Genomic DNA, 12,895 nt, shown 5'->3' with positions numbered 1-12,895 from the left:
CATTGATGTTAGAACAAACACTTTTAATAAGATGCTCCTTTCAGAAATCACATCTCTCAGCAACCCTCTTTCTGACAAGTGTGACTGAGCGGCGCTGGACTCACGTGCACCTGCCCCTGTCTGCTTCATGCCCATGGCTCGCCACTCCGGATCAGAGGGTTTTTCATGAGCAAAAAAAAAAGAAGGGATCCTACGATCAGTCGACTATAGGTCGAGTCGGGGACACCCCCTAATACTACTATATATTATCTTTACCCTTAGGTCTAACATAAACTGACATAATACTACTTATCATATTTTAAGTAGTATTACAGCTATATATTGCTACTTTTCATATAATTTTTCTTATTCACCGCCATAATTATTATTCATATCTCTATCACCTTAACTGCCATTACTTTTTAAACAATGTCAGTCTAATAAATGAACTGCCATTACTTATTAGACTTATTCATACAATTACTATAGATTGTATTACAGATAATGTTAATTCTGTGGTTGCTTGCATCCCTGGGTCTGTCTGTATTTGTGCCTCTCATTCACTCACTCACTCACTCAACTGGTCGAGACAGATGGCCGTCTGTAATAGAGCTAGCTCTGTTCGACGTTCCGGTCTGTTAAAAAGGAAGGTTTACGTTGGCACTGTGTGCACAAGATGCTGGATAAATACTGTAAATAGTAATATTATTATTACTATTCTTTACAATTATTTATTATATAAATCATGAGTAAGTCAGTGTTGTCTAGACCTACTCTGTATGTAAAGTGTCTTGAGATCATTTTTGTTATGATTTGTATATAAACCATCATACATTTGTAAATAAAACGGTATTGAATCATATCAACATCTGTTAATATCTGTTAAAGGCCAGCAGCAATATCTGTTATCGGTATCAGCCAAAATTGGTGCATCCCTAATTAATTTTGATGTATTATAATAGATTAAGATAAAATGAGATTTGTATTGACCCCCAGGGGAAATTCACAAGCTAGAGTTCAGAAAATAGTTAAACTTTGCATTATTGCATTAGTAATGGTAGGCAACTATCCAAAATGTTGAAAAAAGAAAAAATAGATAAAAAAGGCTGAATGGGGGATTTTTGCCCGATGCACTGGCTGCCAGTAACTCACACATACCTGAATTAGTCTTATAGTTTATTTTTCCAAGAAAAAAGACGTGGCAAGTTGTGGCATCCAAGACATTCTAACTATGAAACTATGATTCAAACAACTACTGAAGGGTTTTCAAAACAATTCGGCAGTAGGACTTAATCACCCCCTCTCCCCTCCACCAGCTGTTCACCGAGATTGTCCGCATTGCTACTGCCACCAACACCCATGACCCAATAAGTGACCGAAGAAAAAGTTTTCAATAATTATAACAACAATATACTGTAGTAATACATTATTCTGAAATGGGCCATTGCTGCATAATGAGTACTTCTACTTTTGGTACACTAAGTATATTTTGCATATTTTGATGCCAATAATTGTACCGAAGTAAATATTTGAATATACTTTGACTTATAACAGAAAGGTAGTATTTCTACATTGTGGTATTGCTACTTTTACTTATACGGCAGTGCTACTGAGGGAACACTTAATCACAGCTCTTGATGAACGAATGATTCAAGTTGATAAACTTTACTGATGTTCATTGTTTAATGTGGTTAGAACAAAATTATAAAGACAACAGTCAATGGAAACCAAAGGCATCAGTTTTTTTTTGGGGGGGGGGGGGGTTGTCTTGTTTTTTCCTCTCCATTGCACCTGTTGTCACTTTCATTTGCGACAAAAAGGCCGGTTGTACACGTAAAACAAGTCCACGAGAGGAAAGGATTATGAGAAGACTCTCAATGGTGAATCAGTTCAACACTGCAGCTGGAGTTGGTCTCCAGTTCAGTGCTGAAAATGTAAGAGTTTTGAAAGCCCACTCTGCAGTGACCAAACCTCTCATCATCAGAAAGAATAAAAAGGCTAGACTTGCCTTTGCTGAGGAGCATGTTGTGTGGACAGAGGAGAAATGGTCCAGAGTGACTTCAGTGATGAGAAGACGTTCACTTTATTTGGGTCTGATGGAAACATTATGTTGGGCGTAGGACTGGGGAGAGACTGAACCCCAAAGTGTGTGAAGAATTCAGTTCCATTTGGAGGAGGGTGTGTCATGGTTTGGGATGTTTTCTGCAGCAGGAGTTAGGCCTCTTGTAAAGCTACATGGCAGGGTGAATGCAAATGTTTATGTGAACCTCCTTCAGCAACATGAAATACCTCCACTGCAACTGTCTCCCAATCAGCTGCAATTTTCATGCAACACAATGCCCCCTGTCCCACTGCAAAAAAGGTGAAGCAGTTCCTTGAAGCTAAAAATACTGAAACAATGAAATGGCCAGCCCAGAGTCCAGATCTAAACCGATAGAGAATCTCTGGAAAATTCTTATCAACAAAGTAAAGTCTAAGAAACCACTACAGTTACTAAACTACGGAAGAGACTGAGTCAGAATGGACCAAGATCAATCCAGAGCAGTGTTAGAAACTAGTGATGTCCTGTGGGCGCAGATGTGCTTAAGTCATGGTCCACTGTGGTTATACACTGGTGTATAACACAGTGGATATTCAAAAAAATTACAGTATTTCAGAATAAATCAAGTATTAATACCATATTCTAATCTCCAGTGTATATGAACAGAGCATCATCTTCATCTTTGCATCAAGTGTGGCTTTGTCACTTCTCCTAATCAAGAATAGTTGAGTAGTGAGTGAGAGTGAGTTATAGCGTTAGTCATTTCAATATAACTCCCTATATAGTGAATGAAAGTGATTTTGGACCCAGACATTGATTGCCTTTGTGCTTTAACATACTACTGTTGGATATGAGCACTTTAAGGGTGATTGACATAAATATTTATCGACCGATTAACTAATCAATAATGAATCAATAATTAATTAATAAAAAACATCGGAATTGGCGGATCTTGCTCCGATAGTGCAGATGGCTGCAGTTTTTTTTCCACAGCACCATAAACAGCTTCTTCCCCCTGCTCTCTGATAACTGAGGGGCCACACACACACACAGAGAGAGAGAGAGAGAGAGAGAGAGAGAGAGAGAGAGGAGAGAGAGAGAGAGAGAGAGAGAGAGAGAAGAGAGAGAGAGAGAGAGAGAGAGAGAGGAGAGAGAGAGGAGAGAGAGAGAGGAGAGAGAGAGAGAGAGAGAGAGAGAGAGAGAGAGAGAGAGAGAGAGAGAGAGGAGAGAGAGAGAGAGAGAGAGAGAGAGAGAGAGAGAGAGAGAGAGAAAGAAGAGAGAGAGAGAGAGGTGCAATTTACATCCCTCTCTATAACTCTAATACAACTATTCTTGATTAGGAGAAGTGACAAAGCTACACTTGATGCAAAGATGAAGATGAAGCTCTGCCCACATACACGGGAGATGAGAATAAAGTATTCATACTTATACTTACTACTGCGACATCTGTGGAAGCTGTTGAGGGTGATTTGGCCGCAGGGGACAGTGGCAGGCCAGTGGAGATGTGCAGAAGGTGTGTGGATCCCGAAAGAAGAGGACTCAAAGGACATCAGTCAGTTTAGGACGATCTCGCTGCCAAGCGTCGAAGGCAAGATTTTCTTCAGCGTCTTGTCACGACGACTAACTGAGTTCCTCCTTAAGAGCAGTTATATTGACACCGCTGTTCAGATGGGTGGGATTCCTGTAGTGCCTGGATGCCTGGAACATACAGGAGTGGTAACGCAACTCATCAGAGAGGCTCGTGAAGGGAAAGGAGACTTGACCAGACTTGACCGTACTGTGGCTGGACCTAGCCAATGCATATGGCTCCGTACCTCACAAGCTGGTTGAAGTTGCCCTGCTGCAACATCACGTTCCAAAAAAGTCATAGACCTTATGCTGGATTATTACAGCAACTTCAGGCTAAGAGTCACCGCCGGATCGGGCACATCGGACTGGCATCGACTTGAGAAGGGCATAATAACAGGCTGCACAATCTCAGTCATCCTGTTCGCACTCGCCATGAACGTGATCGTCAAGTCAGCAGAGGTGGAGTGCAGGGGACCCTGACAAAATCTGAAGTACGCCAGCCCCCTATAAGAGCGTTCATGGACGACTGTCACCACCACATCTGTCCCGGGCTGCAGATCGATTCTGCAAGGGGTAGAGAAGCTCATCACATGGGCAAGGATGAGCTTTAAGCCAGTAAAATCAAGATCTCTGGTGCTCAAGAAGGGAAAGGTGACAGATAGGTACCGCTTCTCTCTGGCTGGAGCCACCATCCCGTCCATTACCAAACAGCCAGTCAAGAGTCTTGGAAAGCTCTTTGATTGCAGCCTCAAAGACTCGTCATCCATCCAGAGAACCAGCAAGGAGCTTGAGGGCTGGTTGAGATGCGTCGACAGATCTGGCTTGCCAGGGGAATTCAAGGCCTGGATTTACCAGCATTCCATCCTGCCCCGCATCCGGTGGCCTCTACAGTTGTAATGGGTACTGCGTATACTAGCAGAGGCCATGGAGAGAAAGATCAGCAGCTACTTGCGAAGATGGCTCGGCCTATCCCGAAGTCTGAGCAGTGCTGCCCTGTACGGCAGTAGCAACACCTTGAAGCTTCCATTCAGTGGACTCACTGAAGAGTTCATGGTGACTAGAACTCGAGAAGCCCGGCAGTACAGGGAATTCAGGGATGAAAGGTGGCATCGGCTGGCATCCAGGTGCGAACAGGCCGGAAATGGAGGGGCAGATGAGGCTCTGGAAGTGGCAGAGTCGCAACTGAGGCAGAAGGTACTGGTTGGGTCCATAGCCTCAGGATGCGCAGGTATTGCTATTTCCCATCACCCAGGGTGGACAAAGCCCAGGGAAAACAGCGGCAACACCTCATCCAGCAGGAAGTGCGGGCAGGCGTGGAGGAAGAACGAGCCAGCAGGATGGTGGGTATGGGACAACAGGGAGCTTGGACTAAATGGGAGAATGTTCTGCAACGGAAGATCACCTGGCCCAACATCTGGAGAGCAGACTCCCTTAACATCAGGTTCCCAGTCCAAGCTGTTTATGATGTCCTACCCAGTCCATCCAACCTCCATGTCTGGGGCAAATCAGAGACACCATCCTGCCCCCAGTGTCCAGGAAGGGGATCCCTGGAACACCTCCTCATTAGCTGTAGAAGCCCTTGGAGAGGGGCGCTATCGCTGGCGCGACGACCAGGTGCTGAAGGCGGTTGCTGAGAGTATAGCCAAGGCCATTAACACCACCAAGGGCCACAGCAAGCCTCAGCCAATCAGATTCCACAGAGCTGGAGAGAAGCCCACTATCCAAGCGAGGGCCGGGTCAGGTCTCCTAACTACCGCCAGAGACTGGCAGCTAGAAGTGGGCCTGGGCAAACAGCTGAAGATCCCAGCAAGAATAACAACAACACGGCTCCGACCAGATATGATCATTGTTTCTGATTCCACCAAACAATTGATCATTCTGGAACTGACAGTGCTCTTGGAAGAACGCATGGAGGAGGCTAATGAGCAGAAGCGTGACAAGTACCAGGAGCTGGTGGAGGAGTGTAGGAGCCAAGGCTGGAGGACTTACTGTGCACCCCTGGAGGTGGGATGCTGAGGATTTGCAGGGTGGTCCCTCTGCAAAGTCCTCATCAAGCTGGCCCACACCGGTGAGGCAAAAAGGAAGGCCATCAGATCTGCAACTGAAGCTGCAGAAAGAGCAACAAGATGGCTTTGGATCAAGAGGGCTGATCCGTGGAAGAACGCTGCTGGGATACAGGCCGGAGTCTAATAAACTCCGGTCGGGTCGCCTGGGCGAGGGTGTCTGATGTTGAAAGACCCGAAACACCCAGTGACCCCAGGTTACATCACTGATGATCGATCCAATCGCATCAGCAAGATGTATCTTTCAACAAATGTATTCTGAAATACTGTTATTTTTTGTATCTATAACACTGCATATATACATGCATGCAAGTGCCGCAGTGTTATAGACACATCATCTATACATGCATGATTTTTATTTGAAATAATATTTTTTTCCTTCAAACTTTGCTTTCGTCAAAGAATCCTCCATTTGCAGCAATTCCAGCATTGCAGACCTTGGCATTCTAGCTGTTAATTTGTTGAGGTAATCAGGAGAAATTTCACCCCATGCTTCTAGAAGCCCCTCCCACAAGTTGGATTGGCTGGATGGGCACTTCTTGCTTACCATACGGTCAAGCTGCTCCCACAACAGCTCAATGGGGTTTTGCACATGTACGAGCACGAGCACGAGGCCTATGGCGGCTCTGACGTCATTTTATGTGCGCCTGTTCGGACATATGAAAGAAAAAAAAAAAGACGGACCATGCGCGGACATTTAACAACAACAACAATGATGGCGAAAGGTTCCCGTTGGTGTGATGCAGAGGTGGAGTGTTTACTGCAGATTTGGTCGGATGAAAGTATTTAAAAACAGTCGGACAAGACGCACAAAAACTCTGGAAAGATTTGTAAACAAAGCGACGCATCGCAATGACGTCATTTTATGTGCGCCTGTTCAGACATATATATATAAAAAAAGAAAACAAAAGACGGACCATGTGCGGACATTTAAAACAATGGCGACGAAGGTTCACGTTGTTGTGATGCGGAGACGGAGTGTTTACTGCAGATTTGGTCAATGAAAATATTCAAAAACAGTCAGACAAGACGCACAAAAACGTTGAGTTCTATGGAAAGATTTGGAAACAAAGCGACGCATCACGATGACGTCAATCAATGCGTGATGTGTTACGGCGTGATGACGTATGGACAGGCAAGAAGCATTTGCGCGAGGCCCAGGCAGTGTGAGTACAAACGGGCTGGCCAGTGGGGGGAGAGGGAGGGGGAACAAGTACCCTAAAGCCTGGGGCACGGTACGGGCGGACAGTGTGAGTGCGCCCATAATCTCTCCACCTAGTCCTGGGTCTTCTCCGAGGGCATCCTTACCGGATGATCCTGAAACACCTCAACTGGCTCCTTTCAACGCAAAGGAGCAGCGGCTCTACTCAGAGTTCCTCACGGATGGCTGAACTTCTCACCCTATCTCTAAGGGAGACTCCAGCCCCCCTCCTGAGAAAATACATTTCAGACACTTGTACCCGCGACCTCGTTCTTTCGGTCCTGACCCAGCTTTCATGACCATAGGTGAGGGTTTTATATAATATTAATGTATATCAATCACATATGATAATATATAGCTTTTAAAAATCTGTTAATCTATTTTTTATCCATTAGCTATATTGAATTAATTTACATTAATTCACATCCATATCGGCCGCTATCGGCTTTTTCCTGCTCCAAACTATCGTTATTATTACTTAAAATCTACTATCAGTCAACCTCTAATACATATAGCTTAGTTTATAATGTATAGATTATACACCAGCTTTCACATCACATGGAACTCTTCATATTTTATCTGGGTTACTTTGCTTGTCAGTGGCACAAGTAAACAAAGCGTAGCACACAAACACCTGACATATAGGCTACTTTATAAAAATCCAACTGTATCCTTACATAATTCAAAAACAGTGATTCTCTGAAAATTAAATGTTGTTATTAGTCTACGTGCTTGCTTTCAGTTTCCTCCACCAAACATCAGTGGGAGACACTGGGCACAGTCAACACAACTCAACACAACACAACACAACGCTGCTGCTGCTACGCCATCAAGCTAGAAGCGGATTTCTGACCATGCTTGTTAGCAGTTCACACGGACGTTGTGCCGAACATATCAGTGGGCACTAAGTGAGTCGGTGGAAAAAACGTCTTGTAGCTGGGGAGTCAATTCAGTTGTTGTTCTTCTGTGGTGTTTCCCAGGGTATTCTCTCCACCGTGAGCTAGTGGGGCTAAGTGACGTGTAGCAAAGGCCTGAGCCTCAACTGAACCGCTGCACATTTATTTAAGGATTCACACAAATGGCGACCTGACACACTGCGTTCCCATGATACTTTAAGCACAACTAACGTCTAATGGACCCTTAAGGTGCCACAGATACGATTAAATAACAAACCTCCAGCGGTTGATTCCCACGTTGGCAGCGCCAGCGAACCACGGGTCCAGGATATAAACACAGCGAACCGTGTCCGCTCCATTGAGGGCTTCCTGCAACACGGGATTATCGTGCAACCGCAGACCTTTACGAAACCAGTGCACTGAATTCACTGTCATGGTTCCTTCTTATTCCATCATTACAGAAGAATCCAGAGGGGTCGGTCGAAATGATGCCAAACGGCCCGGTTTCAAAGCGTCCCAGATTTGTAGAAACTTGTGTCGCTGTCAGTGGAGAGCCAACACTGAGGGGCGTGGACAAGGCACCGCGCGAATGCTGCTGTTATTATCCCTGTATCTGTGCGCTGATTGGCCAGGCGGTAAAACGTCATCGTGAATTATAAAACTGGAGAGCTTTGATTGGTTGACGGCAGAGAGATGTGGGAATGAGCTGTGTCACGTTTCAAACACCACGACTGAGGAGTAGCATCCAGCTGCAGACCCGGAGCACAAGCCCCTCACTTTTACAAAGCCCCTTGCTTGACGGAAGTGAATCAGTAAGTAAGCAGGAATTTTAGCGAACTCACTATCAAGGCTGAACATGATGAAGAAAAATGGAGACGTTTAAAAACAACGTAAGCTTTGCTATGTTGATAATGTAGCTAATTAGAGCTAACTAGCAATATTTTATGCGAATTTGAGGATAGTGCTGTCACTCTGTGGCAAATACATTTCTGATAAAGTTTTTTTGTAACCTGTGAGATGTGTAAGGGAATTGCCTGCGCTGAGATTGTTGTGTCGGCCGCTAAAGGCTCATTAAATTGCCAGTGCTAATGAAAACCATGAGCACCACAATGATGAAAAGACAAGCCAGCCTCGGCATGTTTCTCTTTAACCCGTATATGGATGCACTTTGTATATTTGTGGCAATGTTCTTCCTTTAGGATGACATGGCAGCTCTGCGGAGATGGTGGTGTGCAGTGCTAGTGGAAAACCTGCACCTGGAGGGGTCTGTGTCTGTTTTTGTCATATTTTGACTATTTGTTTGTTCTACAGACATGGCAGAAGGTTTGCCCATTTTTCCAAGGAGGCAGAAAGCATGCTGAATGGTCTTCTTCCACTAGTCTTTAGAATAAAGCGAAAGAGAGGTGAATTAAGTGTCTAATATTATAAAAGTCTATGTATGTTAATCACCATAACTGATTGATTTCTAACAGTTTGACATGGTTAAAAAAATAAATACTTTCCTCAAAAGGACACAGCTGATTTTAATGTCCAGGAGGAGATGACAAGCCAAGCGGAGGACAAAAATGGAAAGGTTTGAGACATTATTTGTTTAAGAAACTGTGTTTTTTACTATTTTAAATAGTGGTAGTAATGTAAATTTTCTTGACATTGCTAAAAGTTCATTATATTATAAATGTGGCCAACAGGAGCCAACACAGGATGATCACGTCATCAGGGAGCACAGTGACTTAAAGAGACCATGCACAATCAACCTGGCTGAGTTGGTTAGTATGTGATTTAGTTATTAGTATCAAGCATGCTATCTTGTCTCCCTAATTTATATCAAGCATTTACTAAACATAATTCCATTTTAAAATGTTTACTTTTAGGACAATGGATCTAAGGGAGCATGAAAAGACTAGAGGTCAGTAAAAAGCCATCCAAGTATGTGGAATTAACTGCGCTTAGTATAATTTTAATATTTGCTCTGTGAAACTACAGGAAATGGTAGAAGCGGAAACGGCAGTGTTGAGTACTGATTGACTTCATAACAGGGAAGACCTAAGACAACACCTTGAGGTTTCTATATGGCACTAAATTCATTAGCAGTTATGGCATTCACTGGATGTCCATCTTAAAGCATTTATCAGAAGATGATCAATGCCATGTCATTTTAAAGTGATGTTTATTTACAGGCCATCACCACCGGCTATCTGCATTCGCTGTGGGAAGGAAAAAGGCAAACGGCCACCATCTGCTTTGATGACACGCAGCTTGATGAAGTTCTCTTTTCTTTTTGGAATCCTTAAAGACACACCAGGAGCGAGACAACCCATAGATTTAGTTGCCTTTGTCTTTAACGTGCTTTTGCCTGAGGTAAAGTGTCAGTGTTCATCCTTCAGATCCAGATTGGTAGAAACTGGTATATTGCCTTACCATACATGACTATTGGTGTTAAAGATTTGAACGGTGTAGATGTGAACCCAGTGCAGGACACCCCTGTGGCATGTGGAGAAGTTACCAGAAGGAGCAGCTCTCTTCTTTGAATTCAAGAACTAAAAACCCCCCCGCATATAGTCATTTATTAATATAAATTTACATATTTTTCAATTTTATTTATATTTATTGGCAGTCACAGGACTGTTGTGCTCGTGGACTGACTAAGTATTGTCCTTTCCTACAGCCCACTACTTTTATTTTGAAATTTCATGTCACCCTGTTATAAAGGGCTTTTAAATTTTTGTTTATTAAAGTTGCATTTAATTTTAGTTTCCATTAAAACTTTGCAGATGATTATCTTCACTAAAACATCCAATATTTGATAATGTCACAATATTCAGGACTAAATTAACTGTAAGATACACTGACTGTGTATAAAGGACTGAGACCTGACTGAGGGGAATTGTATGTTCTTTTTCAAAAAAACGGAAACTTATTTTTCAATAAAGTTAAAAAAAAACGAAACGATTTCCTTTAACTTGCTATGTTTTGTACTTTTTCAAAAAAGTTGAAATAACCTATCAAAAAAAACTATTGTGTGACTTTGCATAAAGTAAAAAACACTACATTTTCACTTCGTCAAGCAAGGGGCTTTGTCGAGTGAGGGGCTTGTGCTCCGGGTCTGCAACTGAATACTATTGGAGATACTATTGGGACTGAGAGCATCATGTCGCATCTGAGTCAGGCCAGAGTGGTAATATTTCACTGTGGACAAGGTGCTGCATATTTCAGCACAGTAGTCTGCACGGTCATGGTCTGCATTTAAGCCTTAAAGCTTCTAAATGATTGAAAATGGTTTTTAGCACAATTCTTGCACCACAATGAGCCACAGAGAGGTGACATTCCACGTCCCCAGAGCCAGCCTCTTCTGCCCGTGTCTGGTCCGTTGAGGCCCCTCACATTCACTGCCACCCGTGCAGCAGCGCACCCGACCTCAGCGGTTCCTCCTGTGAGTGGTGGGACCACAGGATGGAGAGGAGGGAGGTGCCATGTCACTTTTTCGGGTTGTGCCTGGCTGGGCTCCGTGGCAAACCCTGCCACCAGGCGCTCGCCTGCGAGCCTTCCATCTGGGCCTGGCTCCAGACGTGGTCCCAGGCTTCCTCCAGGCAGGATCTCTCTTCCTCTTCCTCGGTTTTCATGTTGTCTTTGTGAACCATTCTTAGTCCGGCCCCTCCCCTGAGACCACTCTGCCATGGGAGACCCTCCAGACAACACAGCCCTCAGGTTCACAGAGACACACAAACCTCTCCACCACGATAAGGTGATGGTTCCCGGAGAGGATTGACAGTATTAATTATTTAAAATTCAGTACACATAATGTTGGAAAGCAGATGACAAAAGAAAGACTAGAGACTAACTATTTCATTTGCAGTGGCAGATTAACAGGGTATCCTGACCTAATCAAGTGTCTGCATTTCATCATTTTGTGTTGAGAGGAACTACAGATCTTATTTTAATTAACAGATCTGTGTGTCTGGATTCTGTCATGAACAGTGCGGGGAATAACTCCGAGGAGCGGGACCCAAATGCAGACACGAACACGAGAAAGATTTAAACAAATATTTAATGAAAATCGAGAACAAACATAAACCAGGGAACAGGGAAAACAGGTACAGGATCCAGGTGAAGACGAGGGGAAACCAACGCGGGGATCAGGAGACAAAACATGAACGGGTGGTGAAAAACAGGAACTCGGGAAACTATAACAAAAGAAACAAAGAAACGATTAACAAAGAACAGTGCAACACGGATAGAGAACGCGATCATATAGATTAGGTAGTGTTGCGGGAATTTGGGATATTTGTAATTCATAATCATAGTTTTGTCAGGTCAGACACAGTTCAGTGTCTCCTCTGTTTAACCTTCTTAATGGATAACGCAAATAACTAACTCTTGATGGTATAATGGCATATTTGTGCATCGGCACTCTGTGTTAGAGACCTTGTGATGAGAGAGGTTCAGAATGTCCAGAATTGTAATGTCTGAGGCATGTTTTTGTTTGGTCTAAAGACGTCACCCAACCAAGGCTTAGCGCATCCTGTCCCTTCATCTAAAAGACTGGGCACAATTTGGATCTGTGTCATTTCTGCTAGACTCTAGGCTTTGTGAGGAGGCAGGGATTAACGTATTTTTATCTGCAGAAGAAAATGTTTTGGCAAAATAAACCATGGAGAAAAAGCTGATCCTGTTTGTTGATCTTTATTGAAGAATCCATTTCCACAACAGTTTGGCATCCTTGGGTGGGCACCCGGAGGGAGAGGCACGGGCTGGACAGGACTGACGGTGAAACCTGTGCACAGTGGAGTGAATCTCCTTCCTCAACCTCGCCACAAATTCAGCTGAGAAGTGGGGGCCTAACGTCCAACAGCAGGCGTGTCCTCTCACTGCTGGTGCCTACTGAACTCGGTGGAGGATCTCTTCAATAATCTCCGGTGAGTTTCTTTTGGTTGTTGGTAACGTCTAGAGGACGAGGGTGCCAGTCCATTTGTTTGTTTGTTGACGTACACTAGGGCCCTAGAAGACGAGGGTGCGGGACCTTCCTCTGCAGAAAGTTCGAGTCTTTCTGTTTTTTTGACGTACAGTGAGAGTCTGTGCAAGGGCCGGCCAGCAGTTTGATCAGCTGCTCTTTTTCAGTTTTGAGTCTGATTAGTAGTAATAGTTTGTG

General features: G+C 43.9%; 1 protein-coding gene and 1 long non-coding RNA gene across 2 annotated transcripts in view; one reads left to right on the top strand and one right to left on the bottom strand.

Moving 5' to 3' along the window:
- The window catches only part of cry2 (cryptochrome circadian regulator 2), a 44,923-nt gene extending 36,627 nt beyond the window's left edge, over nt 1–8,296 (bottom strand). Inside the window, exon 1 of the mRNA XM_083916500.1 lies at nt 8,027–8,296. Coding sequence (XP_083772626.1) covers nt 8,027–8,184 — 158 coding nt within the window. The 5' untranslated portion in view covers nt 8,185–8,296. The remainder of the gene's footprint in view (nt 1–8,026) is intronic.
- A 152-nt stretch (nt 8,297–8,448) lies between these two features.
- Nucleotides 8,449–10,614, top strand: LOC310948952. Its single transcript, XR_014593268.1, has 7 exons — nt 8,449–8,561; nt 9,061–9,152; nt 9,260–9,322; nt 9,438–9,515; nt 9,621–9,655; nt 9,733–9,810; nt 9,927–10,614. It is a non-coding gene; the product is annotated as an uncharacterized lncRNA (long non-coding RNA).
- Nucleotides 10,615–12,895: the final 2,281 nt, after the last annotated feature.

The sequence above is a fragment of the Echiichthys vipera genome (assembly GCF_963691815.1).
Source record: "Echiichthys vipera genome assembly, chromosome: 7".
In the NCBI taxonomy this organism is placed as follows: Eukaryota; Metazoa; Chordata; class Actinopteri; order Perciformes; family Trachinidae; genus Echiichthys; species Echiichthys vipera.
The sequence above is the reverse complement of the archived record's forward strand: the minus strand, read 5'-3'. Positions and strand labels throughout refer to the sequence as shown.